The sequence below is a fragment of the Lithobates pipiens genome, unplaced genomic scaffold, assembly GCF_037356315.1.
Source record: "Lithobates pipiens isolate NorthernLeopardFrog02 unplaced genomic scaffold, aLitPip1_a1.2 Scaffold_25, whole genome shotgun sequence".
Taxonomy (NCBI): Eukaryota; Metazoa; Chordata; class Amphibia; order Anura; family Ranidae; genus Lithobates; species Lithobates pipiens.
In genome coordinates this window covers 185676962-185698471 of record NW_027507787.1, presented here as the reverse complement: position 1 = coordinate 185698471, position 21510 = coordinate 185676962, and the positions used below count along the sequence as shown (strand labels likewise).

Below are 21510 nucleotides of genomic sequence, written 5' to 3'. Positions count from 1 at the left end.
GTCTCTCGGGTGCTGCCGCCGCCATCTTGGGTATGGGAATCAGGAAGTGGAGCCTTTCGGCTTCACTTCCCGGTTCCCTATTGCGCATGCGCGAGTCGCGCTGCGCAATGAAGATGGACCCCGCTGCCTCTGGGGTCTGTGTGTTTCCCAGCAGGCAACGGGGGACTTTCGGAAAGGGGCGTAATCTACGCCCCTTTCCGCAGAGAGCTATCCCGGAAGTGGGTGCAGATACCTGTACTGTACAGGTACCTGCACCCCCCTCCCCCCTGAAAGGTGCCAATTGTGGCGCCGGAGGGGGGGGGGGGGTTCCAATGAGCGGAAGGTCCACTTTAGGGTGGACCTCCGCTTTAACTCTTTATATTGAGAGACCCCTGTGTGTCTTAACTCACTGGGAAGCAGCCAGGGTTGGGGCTGAAGGAGGGACCAGGGGCAGGACCAGGGGTGGGGCTGAAGGAGGGACCAGGGGTGGGGCTGAAGGAGGGACCAGTGATGGGGCTGAAGGGGGCCCCGTCAGGTGGGCTGTAGGGGGCCCAATGATTTCTATCAGCGGCCCTGATCATGTTGCTGGCAAGTTGCCACTAGTTGGTCAGAAGCCTTGGCGATCACAAAAAGTTCTCACCTTTTGCTCCGTATTTTTTATTGTTTTTGGATGGTATACCTTTTTTTCCAACAAAACCTTTGTTATTAAGAGCTTGGGTCAAAAAATATATAAATCTATATTTAGCAAAACAGACACAGAATAAATGGTGTAGCGGATGTTTTCAGTCTAAAAACTGTAACAGAAAAAGACAGAAAGTGCATTTGTTCACACATTTACAAAACAAAAAAAAGCCCAGATTTTTCTTTAATTAAATAGAGATTACTGCATGTCAGGTAAAAAAAAAAAAGGACTTAGAAAATTGACAGAATGCTGTGAGCAGGATTAATGACACTGAACATGCAGTACACTGCTGAAGGCTGCCAATGTATGGCATAATAAAGAAATCAATAAAGTAAATCAATGAGATCTCTTCAAGCAATATTGTATAATGTGACTAATTGTAAGGCTTAGAGAACAAGATCATAAGAAACACAGAAATATGTTTTGGCTTGAGTTCTTCAAACACACATGCACCCATTTCTTCCCCTTCTGATACTTCAATATTTGAGTAATCAAGCTCACTTTTCCCAGGAATGTGTTTGAGAAATATGGCCAAAGCGCTTTTTCTCCTGGAAGGCACTTAGTTCTACACTCCCGTGAATCAGATTCAGCTGACAGCAGGCTAAAGTCTGCTGTTGGCTGACATCACAGAGCCGGTGCAGGCACTGCAGAGATTCCCAACAATGTCATGATCTGCCTAGATTGCCTGACAGCTGGCTTAACCTTTCAATGGGCTGCTGAAATCCTGAGCCAGCCATTCCCAGACCCTCCCCAATCAGTGCTCCAGTGAGGGCGGAAGGGGCATAGCAGACAGCCAGTGACTGACAGTCACCTCCCTGCTCCCGCTCAGAGTGGACCCAAGAACGGAGTGATCAGCAGTCTTTGATCGCTCAGTTCTCGGTGTAAACATCTATGCTGCAATCATCTAGGTGAGTATGTATGTTGTTTTTTTTTATCTTCCCAAGCCTCTTTTAAGGCAAAAAAAATAAAATAAAAATTGATTACATAAAATAAGCATCTTTAAACATGCAAACTAACTTGACAGAGGCCGTACTTCTGAAACAGACATAAGTATGTGATCCCCATTATCACATTATTTAAACATCTTGTGAGCCTTTCCTAAAGCTTTCTGAAGTTCAAAGGGATTTGAACTACGCAATGCAACACACATTCCTGTGTCATCAATGTTAGACCCACTAGATTATCAAGAAAATTAGGTCAGAATAGGTTTTTAACCTCCCTGGCGGTATTCCCGAGTCTGGCTCGGAGTAAGATTTCATTACCATAAGCGGTATTCCCGAGCCAGACTTGGGATTGCATCGCTGGATCCATGGAGGGGGTTACTTACCTTGTCCCCTGGATCCAGCGATGTCTCCCCGAAGTGATCAGCGAGCCACCATGTCTCGCTCAATCTGTGACAGCGCAGAGCTCCGTTCCCTGCGAGTGTTGCGACGCACACGGACAGAGTTCGGCACCAAATTCAAAAAGTAAAAAACACAGTATAGATACAGTATACTGTAATCTTATATCAAATAATTACACATCCCCTTTGTCCCTAGTGGTTTGTCCAGTGTCCTGCATGCAGTTTTATATTATAAATACTGTTCTTTATGCCAGGAAACTGGAGATTGTCCATAGCAACCAAAAAATGTCTGTTTACATCAAAAGTGGTTATAGACCAGCTAGAAAACAGCGATAATAAATTAGAATCACTTGCAGAATTGAGCGATAGTAATTTGTGGGGAAATTCATCATCAAACACTAAAAGTAATGACAGCGACAATTCTGCAACTCAGCACATTTCAGTGTTTTTGATTTGATTACATTATTGAATAATTTTTATTATTATTGTATTATTTGTTATAATTATTATATATATATATATATATATATATATATATATATATATATATATATATACATACATACATACACATATATAATATTATAATTTCATATTTCAAATTTTATCATACCTGGGATGTCTATTAGACTCTTGTTTGGATGGATTTAAGTGAATTATTTCTAAGAATTACAGGCCTACAATATAAAACGCCAAATTTCCATGCAAAATAATGGTACCGCTTTCAGCACCTGAAATCTGAAATAATCATACCGCCAGGGAGGTTAATGCACATGCACTAAACGACCTAAATGCCTTTCCTGCTGATTTGCTGATGCGAGGCAGTGAATTTACTCAAAAGTATGGTGAAGAAATGTCCCCAATTTTAAGAACAATCACAGAGGGATCCGTGTTAGGCTGAAAAACCATACTTGGAAACCATGGGGATGCAAATATTTAATTTGCCAATTTATCTCTGCATAGGCTATAGATTTATTGGCCTTCATAAGGAGCAGTAATAAGTGTCAATGATCAAGCGGGGGAAGCAGACAATCAGTGGGAAGAAAAGGTAGATTACACTACCAGTGGAAATGAAGTAAGAAACAAATTAAAGCACCAAAACAAGGAAAGAGGAGTACAAAGTACATTCCTAAACCCTCAAACAAAGGCTATATTCTGACTGACCACACTTTAATCAAGAATTGTCTCTGCACTGTTACAAAAGGACAACCACATACTTCCCAAGTATAATAGAAATTGACAATGAGGGACAACTTGAAAGGCAAAAAGATGCAGCATGCAAAATGCGCTGTAGTAAAAAAGTGGCTGTGGTGAAATAGCACAGGAATTCTAGGCAGGTTTCCTCACATTGTACTAGCAAAAATATGCAATTTTGAGCTCAAGAGGGATTTGAACCCCTAAACAAATTCTTTTACATGCATAATATGAAATATCATTTGAAATGCCACAATGGTGGAAAAACAGCTATTGACATCAAGAGATGCTGGACAAATATTAAAATGGACATCTCAAGGAGACAGCGCATTATGAAAATATAAAAGTACAGTCCATCCTATTGAAGAAAAGGAGCCACCTGATCAGACTTATTTTTATTGCGTTAATGGCTCTTTGTTTTTTATGTACAGTGCATCCGTAAAGTATTGAGAGAGAGAGAGAGAGAGAGAGAGAGAGAGAGAGAGTGTGTATACAATTTAACTTCGGGTTACACTGCTGCCTTCAGGAGGGGCAGGAAATGCTGCAAAATAAAAAAAAATGCTAAAAATTTCCATGAAAAAACAGAAAACTGGGAACTGCCTGCAGCTCAAATATCAAAGAGCCACCTGAAGGACCTTACGCTCAAAGCGGTCATCAGATTAGGCTTGAACATCCACCTAGTGAATGGGAACAGAGGATCAGGTGGCAGCCTTTCAAATTCGTGAAACAGTGGCTCAATGACAAAAATCCCAGGAAGCATTTACAGAAGTGTGCTGTGACAGGAAAGGGTGGATTCCGACCCTAGAGATGGTCAGCTTGGATAATAGTCTGTCTGAGCCACCCAAGATGGTGGCATGAGAAGCTGGTGTACCCTTACAGGAACCATCCAGAATGACAAAAAGGGAATCCATATTTCTAAAAGAAGCAGTGGTTGAGATATGAAACTCTCACAGCCCAAACTACAACACAGATTTAGACAATCTGGTAAAGGTCAATCTGGTAAAGGTTGATTTGGTGAGTCCAGCACCTCACATACACATTTTATGAAGTACTAAATCCGTCTTGGCCAGTACGGAGCTATGGGCAGTACCAGAATGACCTAATTTAAAAAAGGCATAGATTAAGGTCTACTGAGCCCAAACAGCCAGTAGAGCATCCACTACTTCTGCTACAGGATTCCTGTACCTAGTCAAAAACCTTTTCAGTTTGTTGTTGAACCTGGATGCCAAGAGGTCCACATTCTGTGTCCCTTACCTGCAACACAAGTTCTGGAACACCTGCCTGTGTAGCGCCCACTGAACTTGATCCACATGTTGCCAGCTGAAGAAGTATGTCAATCGTCTATCCCTGGGAAGTCAATGGCAGACATAGTTGGAACGTGAAGTTATGCCCATGAAAAGATCTGACCTACATCTCTCTTGCCCTAGTAAGGCTTCAAGTTCGTCCTAGATGAATGCCGAATCAATCTTCAGGGAGGAGCCTCAAGTCCGACTGAATTCAGATCAGATGATCTTCCAGCAGGACCATTTAGCACTGTAGACACAGCCACATTTCCTGAAGCTCCAGAATGTTGACTGGAAGGATATTGTGTTGAAGTGGTCTGGAATGAAACCGGGCAAATGGTCCAGATCGAGGACATTTATGCAAAAGTGGAGAGTCTAGCGTTTCCACTGGTCTGAGCCATTTACAGGACTAGACGCAGATACTCTAAATTAGTTGGTTTCACCTGTGATTTCTGAAGTTTCAGGATTCATCTGGACCATTGTAATATCTGTACAGACAAGGTCCTGTTGTTCAACAGAGCCTGTGCTGATTGTTCCCTCGACAGTAGATCATCAAAGTATTCCACAGGAGTGCGCCAGGGCCAATATTGGAGCTTGAACCTGAATAAGGGGACACTTAATGGCAGGGCCATGAGCTAGCAGTATAGGGGATCCACATGGGGACTATGAGAATTGGGCGATGACAGACCTATTGGATTTCATGTGGAATTTTTGGGGCCAAATAATGACATTCAGTGCTTTGAGATCCAAGATGGGGTGGATGCCCCTTTTGGATTAGAGAACTGTAAGCAATTTAAAGTAAAACCATGAAACCATTCTGCCACAGGAACTGGGGCAGTGGCACGTTGATACAAAAGACCCATGAGGGTTTGATGGAGTTCTATTAATCTGTGCAGTGATATGGGAAGGTTGAGAGGAGGAGAGGGTATGGAGAAAAATTCCCACTGGAAACCATCTTTCTAAGCCAGGAATCTGAGGCACAAGCTGTCCACATGTACACAAGGGCTAACAAACAGCCCCATCTTTGAAAGTGAGAGTGCACTTTTGCAAGGAAGGCTTATCTGAGTGTTTGATGGATTTTGTACCCTAGCGTTTGCACGCACACTGGGTACTATGTTTGGGGTGATTGGATGGGGACAATGCAGAAGTGGTAAAAAAAAGGGGGTCTTTACTTAAACACCAGTGAGGGGCTCCCAGTCTGTGTTTAGGCAGAATGGGATCTGGAAAGTGCCCTAATTGAAATATAGTGCCTGAAGTTAACTTCCAGGCTTGCCTTTCAATGTCCAGTCCAGCAGTTTCCAGGTAGAATACTCCAAAAGCTATGCTCAGCATGACTTTGCCAGATAACTAATAAAAAAGACCAGCTCTAGCAATGATGTAGAAAAGACAGTTGATAAGTCTTGAAAGGCCAAATCTAAAAGTCTTGAAGGAAAAAAAAGTGCTAGTAAAAATGTGTTTATACAGAAGCGCTGAAGAGCAGAAGCCCATCCTCTAAGGACAATACCAAAAAACGAAGGAATGCTATCAGTAGGAGAGGTTATCCTGGGCCGGCCTACAGTTTTTAGTTTGTCAGTGTCTATTTCTTATATAGGCAGTAGCATAATCTGAAAGAATGGTGTCTTGTGTCGCTCAATCTGATTTTTTTTTTTTTTACTTGTCATACACAAATATTTTTTACAGTTATCAGATATAAAAATAAAAAAAAGACCAGGGCACCATGTTTCATCTTTAGGCTAATTCTGAAACCCATTTCAAATATAAAGGTTCTGGTTTAGTTCAGTATAAAGACATGAAACTGGAAAAGAGAGAAATCAAAGATTGGTAAATGAATAATTGAATAGAAACATGCATGATTTACCTGGAGAACCAGCTAACGATTCTGTTCTGCTGACAACAAAGGTACGAGACAGGGACAGAGGAACTGTAACCAAGGAGAGAAGAGAAGAGAAACCATGAAAGAGTAACACCTGGAAACACTCTACACTAGTGGCCTCTCCGCTGGAAGAGTAGCCAACAAGCATAACAAGCCAATGTACAAGTGAAGCCTGTAAAGAGAACTTTAAATCATGTTTTGTTGAATGGTGTAAGCTAAGGCTGATAAGATTGTAACACTTGTTTCCATGGCCATTATTTTTTAAAAACCATTCATGTGCACCACATTGCGCAGTCCACCTTCTTCCCTGTATATGAACGCCAAGATTTCTTAGACTTTTGTAGGTTCAAAATGATAGAGCAAGGTTTAAACCAGAAGGTTTTGGCATTGAATTATAGGTGGGTATTTAGACCTTATCATAAACCTTTCCACCCCAAACGTTTTAGTGGTCCCATTTCAGCCTAGATACAGGCAGGCAAGTAAAAAAAAAAAATCAACCCAAATACACAAATATGTAAATATCTGGTGTAGTCGTCTCCTTACAGATGAGAAAAGTGACTTTTTTTAATTACAATGCCAACATTGTTTCTTCATGCATATAAAGTATCTTATTATAAATACATAGGTTTGTTTAATTTGCACATACATATTAAAAGAAAAGTTTAATTTTAAACGTGTCACTAAACTGATGATATTTGTGTTGATAGCAATAAAGCTATTATAGACAATATAGGAATACACAATAAATGTTACAGTACCGGTATGTGTAAACTAGAAATACAGTCGTTAATCTTACAGTAGTAAGTTTCCTAAATGTGCAGCTGTCAGTAAACTATACAAAACCAAATCAGCTTTCACATCAGTAAAACAATGCAATTCTGATTGGTTGCTATGGGTTACTGTGTCTTGCACCTCTTAAAAACAGCTGGTAGATGTTTTTTTAGTATAGTACAGAAGAATTAAAATATTTAAAAGGACACGTTTTACCTTTTGTAAAAAAATAATATATGCACACCATTTTGCAAGTAAAAAAAAACAATGTGCATTTATTTTTTTTTTTATATATATAATTTTATAGCCCAGCTGGAAAACTTGGCCAGTCGGATATTCCGACGGAAACAGTCCGATGGAGCCCACACGCTATCGGATTATCCGACAACACGGTCCTATCGGACACTGTCCATCGGAATGTCTGACCGTGTGTACAAGGGCTTAGACTTCAATTTTCTTTTTTCTATAAATTGGCCCCAATTTACACAGCACAAATCTAACAATTCAATAAAAGCTTGTGTACGCAAGATGCCTGGCTGACTGCATTGCCTTTCAAATGAATCTCTTAATGATTCCTGGTTCCTGCATGTTTGCTGTATTTTTTTATTTTATTATTTAATACTGTTCCGTTTTAATTTTTTTTTCTTTCAATGGATACGACCCAGGATAATATACTTCGTTAGGCACTTTCAGTATGTCCTTTATGGTTATTGTACAGTTTATCTGCCTGATGCAATTTGTGATTGCTCTATGCTATCCCAGTTTTTTTTTTGTACTATCTTGCACATAACTCCTAATATAAAGAAAGTAAAAAAAAAAACAAAAAAAAAAATTGAGTAGACAGTTAAAATAAAAGACACAATACTTGAAAAATCGATGGGCAGCGAGAGAAGTGTCAAAACACATTTGCTCCACAAGATGTCACTATAACCTTTACTGAAAATGTCAAATTCTTTTTCATATCACAGACCAATATTTGCTCTATCTAGAATTACATGCATCTGAAGAAAAGAAGGAAAGTGGACTTAAAAAAAAACAAAAAAAAAACACAAGAGTAATCTAGAGAACATGCAACCATAAATCTTTACAATAGAAAGTCCTGGACTTTCACTGTGTATTGTCTTGTATTACTTTTCCTCTACCAACACTATGGAAATGTCATTTTTGCACACAACACAAAACCATTCTGGTGATTAAAAGACTTACACCAAAAGCAGACAAAGCATACAGTATGTCAAGCCAAAAAAGTTCTGGCTAAGTTTAAATAGAGTAGGGAAGGATTAGAACCGGTGTCTGATTTTATATGCTGTTTGGGGCACTGTTACAGAGATTGCACCTCATTTGTTGGCCTGATGACGATGAATAACCCGAAAAGAAAAGTGTGGGAAATCACCCATGGCAACATCTGACAGACAACACACCAGACCAAATGTTACAGAAGTCGCCCCCCCCCCCCCCCCCCCCCAGAGAAAGCCAATGTTTTGCGGGCCAAACACAATCCCCTTTATCAAGGCTTGAGATATAAACAAGTACTTTAATGGACTCAAGATACAACTTTATGTTAATCTTGGTGTGAGTAAATCAGGAGTATCTAATCAGTGGTGCCAGTGGAGTAATAGTAACAGGTTATTACTACCAAAAGCTGGCACCACTGGAGAAAAAATGGTCCCAGTTGGTTATTCTGGCACCAAACAGCTTAATTGTTATCACCTCTCCCAAATCCTGCCCCAACACATATAACAATGCTGTTTGATGATGGAAATTGGTGACTCAAACTTGAAAATGTTAGGATCTTTTTAATGTTAAAAAAAAAAAAAACACTTCCCAACAATTGATTTAGGGACAACATGAAAGCATTGATCTTCTGCCAGATAGATCCCTCTGCCATGACTGAGGCGAAGCTCAGCTTTTTTAGCTGAACTTTTAATATTTTAGGCTTTACAATCCCCTATTTCTTCCCCTAACCAGGGCTTGACAAATTTGCTTAGAATCTAGGAGCCAGCTGAAAGAGTTAGGAGCCAGTTATTTAAATCCTCTACAAAGCGCCCAGAACTGCATGTCTGGGGCATCAGACAATAAGAATTGCTCATGCCTGATGCCAAGAGAAAAAGACAATATTTAAAAAAAAAATAAAAAAAAATAAATCAACTTTTGTTTTGTTATACGTTTTTGCAAATACGTTTTTTTCTCCTTCACTGATGTGCTTTGATAGGCGGCACTGATGGGGCGGCATTGAGGTTGGAACTGATGGGCACTGGCAGGTGGCATTGATGGACACCAATAGGCAGCACTGAGGTGCCACTAATGGGAACTGGCAGGTGGCACTGATGGGCAGCATTGGCAGGTGGCACTAACTGGCATTGGCAAGCGGCACTGGATTGCACTGGCAGGTTGCACTGCTTGGCACTGGCAGGTGGCACTAATTGGCAGGTGGTAATGGGTGGCACTGGCAGGTGGCACTGACTGGCACTGGCAGGTGGTACTGATTGGCATTGGCAGGTGGCACTAACTGGCGGGTGGCACTAGCAGATGGCACTAACTGGCATTGGCAGGTGGCACTGGATTGCACTGGCAGGTGGCAATGGGTGGCACAGATTGGCAAGTGGCACTGGATTGCACTGGCAGGTGGCACTGGATTGCACTGGTAGGTGGCACTGGCAGGTGGCACTGGATGGCACTAACTGGCAGGTGGCACCAACTGGCATTGGCAGGTGGCACTGGATGGCACTGGCAGATGGCATGTGGCACTAATTGGCATGTGGCAATAACTGTCACTGACAGGTGGCGCTGGATGGCACGTGGCACTGACAGATGCATTGGCAGGTGCCACTGATTGGCACTGGCAGGTGGCACTAGGGGCAGGTGGTACTGGCAGATGGCATTAACTGGAATTGGCAGGTGGCAATGGGTGGCACAGATTGGCAGGTGGCACTGGCAGATGGCACTAACTGGCACTGGCAGGTGGCACTGACACTGCCAGGTGGCACTGGCAGATGGTATTGGCATGTGGCCTAACTGGCATTGGCAGGTGGCAATAACTGGCATTGGATGGCACTGGCAGGTGGTACTAACTGGCATTGGCAGGTGGCACTGGATTGCACTGGCAGGTGGCACAGGTTGGCATGTGGCACTGGCACTGATTGGCAAGTGGCACTGGATTGCACTGGTTGGCACTGGCAGATGGCACTAACTGGCATTGGCAGGTGGCACTGGATGGCACACTAACTGGTATTGGCAGATGGCACTGGCAGGTTTCACAGCCAATAGTGTAACTGTGAAACTGAATGCTCCCTGCAGTGCTGCACTGTGTGAAACTGTACGGAGAGAGAGGAGCTGACACATTCAGCGTGATGTCAGAAGTGGGTGGGACCCGGGGTTGGCGGGACCCAGCAGCTATCCAGCCAATGATTGGGCTGCTTAAGAAAGGGGAGGGGCCACATACACGTATTTGCCCGCCCAGATCCCATCCCATTGGCTGGTGTTGGAAAGCTGTGTCCCGCCCACCCCGGGTCCCACACCCACCCCGACATTCAGCCTCAATTTTGACAGCTCCTCTCTAAACACATTTTCACACACTGCGGCGCTGCTCTGCCAACAGTGTGTGGAAAAGGAGGAAGATGTCAGAGGCTGCTGAGCTGCTCTCTTCCTGCTCCATCCCGACTACCAGACAGTGCTCTGTGTCTGGAGGCACCAGACACAGAGCAACAGAGGCACCTGTCAGTGACAAAAACCCAGGCGCCAGGGCACAACTTCTAGTCGCAACGGCGACCTGGCGCCTGGGATTTGTCAAGCCCTGCCCCTAACAATAATCCACTAGAGAGAAAATCACACAGCATCTCTATTTAACATGCCCGCTATCAAATTTACAGTGCCTTGCGAAAGTATTCGGCCCCCTTGAACTTTTCAACCTTTTGCCACATTTCAGGCTTCAAACATAAAGATATAACATTTTTATTTTTTATGAAGAATCACCAACAAGTGGGACACAATTGTGAAGTGGAACGAAATCTATTGGATTTTTGAAACTTTTTTAACTAATAAAAAAAATGAAAAGTGGGGCGTGCAAAATTATTCGGCCCCCTTGCGTTAATACTTTGTAGAGCCACCTTTTGCTGTGATTACAGCTGCAAGTCACTTGGGGTATGTCTCTATCAGTTTTGCACATCGAGAGACTGAAATTCTTGCCCATTCTTCCTTGCAAAACAGCTCGAGCTCAGTGAGGTTGGATGGAGAGCGTTTGTGAACAGCAGTTTTCAGTTCTTTCCACAGCTTCTCGATTGGATTCAGGTCTGGACTTTGACTTGGCCATTCTAACACCTGGATACGTTTATTTGTGAACCATTCCTTTGTAGATTTTGCTGTATGTTTGGGATCATTGTCTTGTTGGAAGATAAATCTCCGTCCCAGTTGCAGGTCTTTTGCAGACTCCAACAGGTTTTCATCCAGAATGGTCCTGTATTTGGCTGCATCCATCTTCCCCTCAATTTTAACCATCTTCCCTGTCCCTGCTGAAGAAAAGCAGGCCCAAACCATGATGCTGCCACCACCATGTTTGACAGTGGGGATGGTGTGTTGAGGGTGATGAGCTGTGTTGCTTTTACGCCAAACATATCGTTTTGCATTGTGGGCAAAAAGTTTGATTTTGGTTTCATCTGACCAGAGCACCTTCTTCCACATGTTTGGTGTGTCTCCCAGGTGGCTTGTGGCAAACTTTAGACAAGACTTTTTATGGATATCTTTGAGAAATGGCTTTCTTCTTGCCACTCTTCCATAAAGGGCAGATTTGTGCAGTGTACGACTGATTGTTGTCCTATGGACAGACTCTCCCACCTCAGCTGTAGTTCTCTGCAGTTCATCCAGAGTGATCATGGGCCTCTTGGCTGCATCTCTGATCAGTCTTCTTGTCTGAGCTGAAAGTTTAGAGGGAGGGCCAGGTCTTGGTAGATTTGCAGTGGTCTGATACTCCTTCCACTTCAAAATGATCGCTTGCACAGTGCTCCTTGGGATGTTTAAAGCTTGGGAAATCTTTTTGTATCCAAATCCGGCTTTAAACTTCACAACAGTATTACGGACCTGCCTGGTGTGTTCCTTGGTTTTCATGATGCTCTCTGCACTTTCAACAGAACCCTGAGACTATCACAGAGCAGGTGCATTTATACAGAGACTTGATTACACACAGGTGGATTCTATTTATCACCATCAGTCATTTAGCACAACATTGGATCATTCAGAGATCCTCGCTGAACTTCTGGAGTGAGTTTGCTGCACTGAAAGTAAAGGGGCCGAATAATTTTGCACGCACCACTTTTCAGTTTCTTATTTGCTAAAAAAGTTTAAAATATCCAATAGATTTCTTTCCACTTCACAATTGTGTCCCACTTGTTGGTGATTCTTCACAAAAAATTTAAATTCTATATCTTTATGTTTGAAGCCTGAAACGTGGCAAAAGGTTGAAAAGTTCAAGGGGGCCGAATACTTTCGCAAGGCACTGTATATAGATTTGACTTAGGAAAGTTTCTAATTTTGTCAGTTGTAATGTTCGCTGGATATTATTAGTAACTCGTGATGGGTTTCATTAGATGCCTGGAAGTCTTCATGGAAGCAAATCGCAGCAAAAGTGTACACTGGCATGTCTGTAGGTGATCTACATAATGCAGCTTTCACATCAGAATTAAAAGTTTATATATTTGCCATGTAGTTTTGCTGAATTGTGCTGTAAGACAATATGGGGGTTATTTACTAAAGGAAAATCCACTTTGCACTGCAAGTACACTAAAAGTGCACTTGGAAGTAAAGTCAGTGTAGATCTGAGGGGGACATGCAAGGAAAATAAAAAACAGTATTTTAGCTTTCACATGATCGGATGATAAAACCAACAGAGCTTCCACTCATTTGAAATCTACCCCTTAGATTTAGAGCAACTGCACTTCCAAGTGCGCTTGCAGTGCAAAGTGGATTTGCCTTTCGGAAATAGCCCCCTATGTGAATTGCCTTGAACAAAACAGAAGGTCAACTCACCCAAAATGCCACATGCAGCATGTTCCTTCAACACAATGGGATTGATTACCAAAGAGTAAGGCTGGGTTCACACCAAGATCGCAAGCGGCTCACATGAGGGGTTATTCTTTGTTTCAGGGAGGAATCAGGCTCGAATTTTTGCCTGAATTCGCACCTGAAACGGAGCCAAAGTCGCACAGGACCCCTGTGCAATTTGCTCCACAGCCAGTCACAATTTCCTGTCATGCAAATTGGATGCGGAGAAACCTGCACCCAATTCGCGCTAGTGTGAACCCAGCCTAAAAGCTGTTCACTTAGGAAAGAGTATGCTGGCAAATTAAGTGAACAGTTCAACCTAAATACCCAATCATGGGTAAGGGAAAGTAAAAAGCAGGATTGTCAGGATCAAAGTAAACAGATCCACTTTATTTACTTATACCGGCCATACATGTGCCAAAGTCCGAACCATCTGTCATTCGAAAATTAAAAATGTTTGCGTTTTGTAATCCGATGATGCCACCATTGCTTTTGAAATTCAACCAAGCCTTCCATTCCACCTCCTGTCACGGAAAAGAAAATTCTCCTGATCACTCAAATTTTATGATCACACGAAAATTGGCCATGGATGCACTGGGATTTGTTTGGCAGCTGCCAGACCCAGAACCAGTGACTGTAACGGAAGAGGATACCAGCAGCAATAACAAAGTGTATTTGCACTTTTGCAGCCAAACTGGGATAACACCTACTTTGAATTTGTTACATGCTCTCATTGACACAGCATAACTTAAAAATTGCAATTTACCTAATAAAGCGTTAACACCAGTCCTTATGCCACGTACATGCAACCGGACTTTCCGGCAGAATAGGTCTGACGGAATCATCCCGGATAGTCTGATCGTTTTTCTTTGAAAAATTCGGACCTAGAAATAGAACATGTTTCAAATCTGTTCAAGGAACTCAATTACTATCGGGAAAACTGCTCGTCTGTATGCTGGTCCGATGGACCAAATACGACGCAAGGGCAGCTACTGGCTATTGAACTTCCTTGTCTAGTCTCATTATACGTCATCACGTTCAAAACGAACGGACTTTCATGGCAGGCGCACCCCACAGGGCCAACAGTGACCACTGGCTCCCGTTGCTCTCAACAAATGCCGGTGAGGACAGAGTGGTGCAAACTCTCGCTCTGTGCGTCTCAGGCACACATCGGCGGCTCGGGAGTGAGCATACACAAGTGCCCCAGAGCAAGCATCTTGCTATGGGGGCACTTAGCAGGAGGGAGGGCCATTGCACAGATCAGGTAAGTATGACATTTTTTTTTGAACCTTTACAAACACTGTAAGTAGGCACTTTCAAGATGATTAGTTAATTTTGCAGAAACTCTTTAATGCCTGTGATTCCACTTCAAGCTTTCCACATAGCATGCACCTCATGCTTGTATAAATGGATTTACATACTGATGATTGATGTCATTTTTGTTAGATATACACAGCACATAACATGTACCTACATAGAGGCTTACAGCTCCACAATAACATTACATAAAAATTTGATGCAAGTCAGCAGCAGAAACAGCTGTAAAAAGACAGTGCTACCTGGAGATGCTGTGAGTGCCATCACGCCATAGTAGGAAAAGGCACCGGCTTCAAATTTCATCCCTTCCTTTCCCGCTTCCACTTCTACTTTCCCCTGCGGATGAACAGGAATTAGTCTCTTCATCAGGGACATGTGGGTAGAAACATTGTGAAAAACGCACTGAATTATAATATATATCTGAATACAGCTATTGTAAGGAATCATATTTTCATTCTCCAGCTATCAGTTTTTAGTGCAGAATTGAAAATTATGGATTGCTATAACACATGACCACATTTTTTGGTGGTACACACCATCTAACACAGCGAGGAGCTCAAATATCAAAGCGTGAAAGTGTGCTGCACGTTATTTTGTGTGTATGTTTTTTTAGCAGATTTCTTTTTTGAACAGTGGTTACAGAAGAGAATGGGTAATTGCACTTCGTGCCTCTACTGGTTATTTTCCAAATATCTATATTTAAAGTACAACTAAAAGCTAAAAACTTTTTTTTTAATTTTGTGTGTGGGGAATTAGAACGCCTATTTAATTAGCATTTAATTGCTGTCTGTGCCCCTGTTAGGGAGATTCACCCTCCCCATTTGTCCTGTTTACCATTATTACTGAAAGCGAAAGTAAAAGAAAACCCCACATTTTGGGTTGTCCCCAAAAAAGTAATAGAGGGGAAATCTTCCAATGGGGTAACTAGTTCTGGTGACCTGGGGTACCCAAGGGATTCCTTTCATTTTCAGGGATTTCAGCTCACTTTCTATTTTGGCAATGGGACAGGAAGTGAAAGTAAATCTCCCCAATACGACACAGATGGCAAAAAATAAACCGACAGGGGTTATGACCCTCCCATTTTATTCATCTTTTTTTGACCAGCTGGCTGTCTGATTAAGAAAAAAATCTATGGCCAGGTTCATTCACTAGATCTAGAGGCGATTCAGTTCGCATTGTGCGCTATACAAGTATTTCATTCATTCATCTGGAAACTGTGCACAGATCAGGAGTTCTAAATTCACTTGCTACATTTTTGTCCCAGGTCTGCGAGTCCAATGGAATTGAAGCCAGAAGCAGTCAAGTATATTAGCTTTTGCAGTGGATGCTCATGGAAGCCCATGCATTTTCCTAATGACAAGGGGCCTTTAAAGTTGACTTACATAGTTACATAGTCAGGTTGAAAAAAAGAGGGAACCAATAGAAGGTTAAAAAAGAAAAAACGTATACAATCCTATAGTCACAATTCGATACCCACACTTAATCCAGAGGAAGGCAAAAACCCCAATAAAGCATGATCCAATTTGCTCTAACGGGGAAAAAATCCTTCCTGATCCCCCAAGAGGCAATCAGATATTTCCTGGATCAACTCCACCTATAAATATTAGTATCCAGTTATATTATGGGTCTCCAAGAAAGAATTCAGGCCTTTTTAAAAACAACCTACTGAGCTGGCCAGAGTCAGCTCTTGATGGAGTCTATTCCACATTTTCACAGCTCTTACTATGAATAAGCCTTTGTGCATTTAGAGATTTAGATCTCTTTTCCTCCAGATGTAAAGAGTGCCCCCTTGTCCTCTGTGATGACCTTAAAGTGAACAACTCAACACCAAGTTCACTATATGGAACACCTACATATTTATACATATTGATTATATCTCCCCTTAATGGCATCTTCTCATGAGAGAATAAATCTCATTCCTCTAATCTTTCCTCATAGCTGAGCTCTTTCCATGCCTCTTATCAGTTTGGTTGCCCTTCTCTGCACTTTGTTTTTTGTGAACTGGTGCCCAAAAATGAACTGCATATTCCAGATGAGATCTTACTAATGATTTGTACAGGGGCAAAATTATCTCTCTCTCTCTGCAGTCCATGCTCCTCTTAATACAAGAAAGGATTTTGCTCACTTTGGAAACTGCAGCTTGGCATTGCATGCTATTAAGCCTACCAGAACACCCAGCTCCTTCTCCAATCATCGACTCCCCCAACAGTTCTCCTCCTAGTATGTAAGATGCACGCATGTTTTTATGTTTTTAGCCACCCCCCCCCCATGCATAACTTTACATTTTTCAACATTAAATAACATTTGTCACTTAGTCGCCCAATTAGACAGAGCACTGAGGTCGGCTTGTAATTTGGAGACATCCTGTAAGGATGTTATTCTACTGCATAGCTTGTCATCTGGAAACACTGAAATTGTACTTTTAATCCCAGACCCTATATAATCTATAACAATATTAAAAAGTAAGGTCCCAACACTGAACATTGGGGTACACTACTAACCTTAGACCAGTCAGAGTATGAATCATTAACCACTACTCTACGATTATGGTCTTTTAGCCAGTTTTCTATCCATTTACAAACTGATCTTTCAAAACCTGTAGACTACCTTACACATTAGCGTGTCAAGAACTGTGTCAAACACTTTTGCAAAATCCAAGCATATGGTCCACAGCCACACCTTTGTCTAAGGTTTTACTTATCTCCTCATAAAAAAATTTTGTCTGACAACTTCTGTTTTTCATGAATCCATGACTATTGCTTAATATATTTTTTCTAGCAAGAACTCATCTTGCTCTTTTATTATTTATCTTTTATAGGTCTATTATTAACCACTTGCTTACAGGGCACTTAAACCCCCTTCCTGCCAAGATCAATTTTTTAGCTTTCAGCGCTGTCCCACTTTGAATGACAATTTCTTGGTCATACAACACTGTACCCAAAAGGGAATTTTTATTTTTTCCCCACAAATATAGCTTTCTTTTGGTGGTATTTGTTCACTGCTGGGTTTTTTATTTTTTGTAAAAAAAAAAAAAAAAAAGACTGAAAATTTTGAAATAAAAACAAAACAAACTGTTTTCTATTTTGTTATAACATTTTACACAGGTAATTTGTCTCCTTTATTGATGTACGCTAATGAGGCTGCACTGATGGGCACCGATAGGCTGCACTGATAAGCCAGCACTGGTGGACAATGATAGGGGGCATTGATAGGTGGCACTGGTGTGCACTGAGAGGTGGCACTGATGAGCAGCACTGAAGTGCATTGACAGGTGGCACTGAAGGGCACTGATAGGTTGCAGCGATGGGCACTGGTATGTGACACTGATAGGCAGCACTGCTAGGTGGCACTGGTTGGCACCACTAGTGGGCATTTATAGGTGGCACTGATATGCACTTGCAGGCGGCACTGGTGGGCACAGATGATGTGGCTTTGTCTCTTCCTCTTCAGGACCGATGTCCCTTTCACAGAAGCCAGTGATTGGCTTCTGTGAAAAAAAAGAAGATTACTGATCTTCTGTTTACATTATGTGATCAGCTGTCATTGACTGACAGCTGATCATGTGGTAAGGGGCCAGTATCGGCCCCTTACTCCGATCTGTGATCAGCCAAGTCTCATTGACTCGGTGATCACAGAGTGTGGCGCGAGCGACCCACAGGGGGCAGCGGGGAGCGTGCAAAGGGGTGGACGTCATACAATGGCGTCCCAGCAAAATAGGTCCGCAATGTAGTCGTCATTTGGCTATAGCACGGATGCAAAGGAGTTAAACTCTCCAGTATCTTCCCAACTATAGAAGTTTAACTAATAGGTTTATAATTACTTGTTAAAGACTATGATCCCTTTTTAAATATAGGCACCACATTGGCCTTACGCCAATCCAGTGGTACTATTGCAGTCATTAAAGAGTATCTAACAATTGGAAACAATGGCTTTGAAATGACAGAGCTCTATTCTTTTAGGACACATCGGTAGTTGCCATCTGTCCCATGTGCTTTCTTCACCTTTACCTTGTTTAAATATTTCTGGACCAAAACAGTTTTGAGTCAGAATTGTTCATTTGGGGTTGTGTCAATATCATCCCCATTATAGACTTGAGCTTCTCCATGAGCTGAAGAAGGTATTTAATAAATTTCTTTGTCCCTGATCACCCATTTTAGATTATTTTGTAAAGTGCCTACATGCTCAAACCTGACCTTTTTACTATTATTCGATTTGAAGAATTTTTGGGGTTTGTTCTATTTTCTTTTGCAATCTGTCTGTCGTTTTGAATTTTTGCAGCCTTGATTTCCTTTCTACAAATTCTGTTATATTCTTTGTAACATTTAAATTATACTGGTGTTTCTTCATTTTTATATTTATAAGCTCTTTTCCTATTATTTATAGCTTTTTTAACTTTGGACATGAGCCACATAGGTTGCCAATGAAATGTACACATAACCTGAATCAACAAAGTACAGGTCAAATTTACCACTTAAAATTTTTAAGTAAAGAAATTTCCTTGCAAATAAAAATTAAATATGGCTTTCTTGTGTGATCTAAAGTCTAAAGTAGCCTAGGCTGTCAGGACGACATGGGTGTCAATATGTCTACCTGGGTACATCATGGGCCTTTTTTACAGACCCTACAGAAAGTCCACTGTTCTCAGTTAGCGAGATCCTGCCTAGTATAAGCTCTATGAGATAAGGAGGCTGGCAAGGTACAGGAAGGTACAAGAAGAGCAAAGCCTATATAGGCAAATGTGGGCAGCTACTTATTAATAATTACAAAGTAAACCTAGGAACATTTTCCAATCATAAACATACACTGTTAAGGTTATATATTAAGCAGTTCGCTTTCATGTGCATAACTAAAACCATTACAAGCAATGATAGAGCTACATTACACAACCACACATGAATTTGAATACCCAGCACTTCTTGACATGGGGGCTGATGTCACACACTCAAAACACAAAAGCAAGTGCATGGGTTCAGGGAGAAGGTTATATGCAAGCACCAACTTGATTGATTTTGATGCTGCTGGAAAACAGAATGCTGGGGGAGCATAAGGAAAGGAAGTTATATATAGGGTCAGGGTTTAGGTGAACATATGCAGGTGAGCATATGCACTGTACAGGTCAATGTCAGATCAGTTCCTGTAATCCCTTGCAAAAAAAGCACTCTGCAGAGGGAGAGACAGCATTCTCAACTGATCGCCGTTATATGGTTTACAGGGAAAATGCTTATGATGGGGGATAACTATGTGCTAGTTACTGCTCTTTTGTACAATTACTGTCTGAGGCAGGTGCTAGATCATGCTGTAATGCTTACCTGCAGTATAATATAGTCTGCAAAGAGGTTCTGGGCCTGGCTAAGCTGCCTAGAAGGGGTGCCTGGATTACAAAACTGGCTCAACAGAATTACAAATCTTAGTAAGTCATATAAGAATGTACAAAACACATTTCAAATGTGTATTCAGCCTTTGCTAGGATTTCAGCTTTAAAACCTAATTTTGAACTGTCAGATGCAGCAATCACACACTGTCAGGGCTGGCTTAGCCCTTCCTTCTCTGGGCTGACCGCTCAGCTGTCGGCTAATTGCCAGCTCTCATCTCTCTCCACAGTTACCAGCTGTTCCTGATGATGCTCACCTGACCTGCCTACTTAAAGCCTTCCAGCTCACTTCACCTCTGCCTTCACCTTCATCACTGACATCACTAGAAACCATCTCCTGCGGTTTGTTTAAAGACTGGCTTGTTGACATCCCTCCTGGCTCCTTATCCTGCTTGCTGTTGCTCTACTTGAATTCCTGACTTCTGGCCTGGCTGACTACCCAATCTGATTACTGGACTCTGGCTATGCTTGACTACGCTTTTTCTATTTACCTTTTTATTTTTATTAATAAAGAAGTGTGATTTAATTGTACTTCTGTCTGAGCCTGATTCATGGTTTCTGACACACATCCAATTCTCAGTTACTGAATACTTGTAAACAAGAACTGAACACCAAAAACAGCTTTTAGTGCTTTTAGCTGAACTCATCCGTGTAAATATCAGAAGATGGAGCAGACCTGAGCACAGCAGTATGTATATTTTGTTAACTGAGAACTAAGAATGGGCAGTACAAGGCCAGATAGTATCTAATCAGCGATAAAGGTCCAAAGGTTACATTTAGAGAAAATCTTTATAAATCCTTATTGTATTTTACAATCAAACATGGTGATATAGCTGCAGCTGATAATTACATCTACTCTTACTGCTAGATACCAAAGAATCTTATCAGCATTTTGGGCCTTTGATAAATGGTGTTTACTAGCTTCGTACCCAGTATATGCCTAGAGTATTAAAACCAAGTCAAAAGGTTATATATCTTGATTGTTTTATATATAACTATATATAAAGCTGCCTGTATCATAGAATGTACAAACATACATACACACACACACACACACACACACACACTCCAGTAAATGAATCAAAGAATCCAATGTATGGCAAAAATGTTAAAGGGTTTAAAGCTCCCCACTTCCAGCCTGACCTGTAAAACAAGCACAAAGTAATCCACCGGCTTATTGCGCTGGTAGAGGTAGTATTCAGGAGACTTCTTGTTCCTGTCATCAAATTTTAGTTCCTGGATGACGTTGGGATGTTTGAGCAGCCTCAGAAGAATCTTCTCTGACATCTGACATGAGCTAAAGGCATCCACTTCTGTAGAAAAACAAAGCAAAAGCTAATTAAACACACATAGCCAAGAGGGTATGAACAATTACCCAAAGCAGATTTTTTTATTCCAGGAACTAGTTTATGACACCTTAACAGATAACCGAGATTAGAAAAAAAAAACTGGAACAAAGGGGCCAATAACCATAATGATCTCTCATTTCACTTTTCTATGTGAACTATGACAATGATGTCTGGACTTTGGCTACTACGATCGGTGCTCCAGTCTTCCAAAGCAGCTCCATTATATATGGTATCAACAGCAGATCAGTGCAGACATTTCGAGGCTGATTAAATAAAGGATTTGAGAATGTTTACACAATATAAACATTTGTAGGTT

The 21510-nt window shown here is 41.6% G+C and overlaps 1 protein-coding gene across 3 annotated transcripts in view; it reads right to left on the bottom strand.

The window, feature by feature from the left end:
- CNNM2 (cyclin and CBS domain divalent metal cation transport mediator 2) overlaps positions 1-21510 on the bottom strand; it is a 200575-nt gene that overhangs the window by 19682 nt on the left and 159383 nt on the right. For 2 of the 3 annotated variants that reach the window (XM_077455286.1, XM_077455284.1), the window contains 3 exons: positions 20989-21158; positions 14717-14810; positions 6339-6401 (listed from right to left, as the gene is read on the bottom strand). In XM_077455286.1, the coding sequence (XP_077311412.1) occupies positions 6339-6401; positions 14717-14810; positions 20989-21158 (327 nt within the window). The remainder of the gene's footprint in view (positions 1-6338; positions 6402-14716; positions 14811-20988; positions 21159-21510) is intronic. The other variant, XM_077455285.1, reaches the window with a different exon arrangement.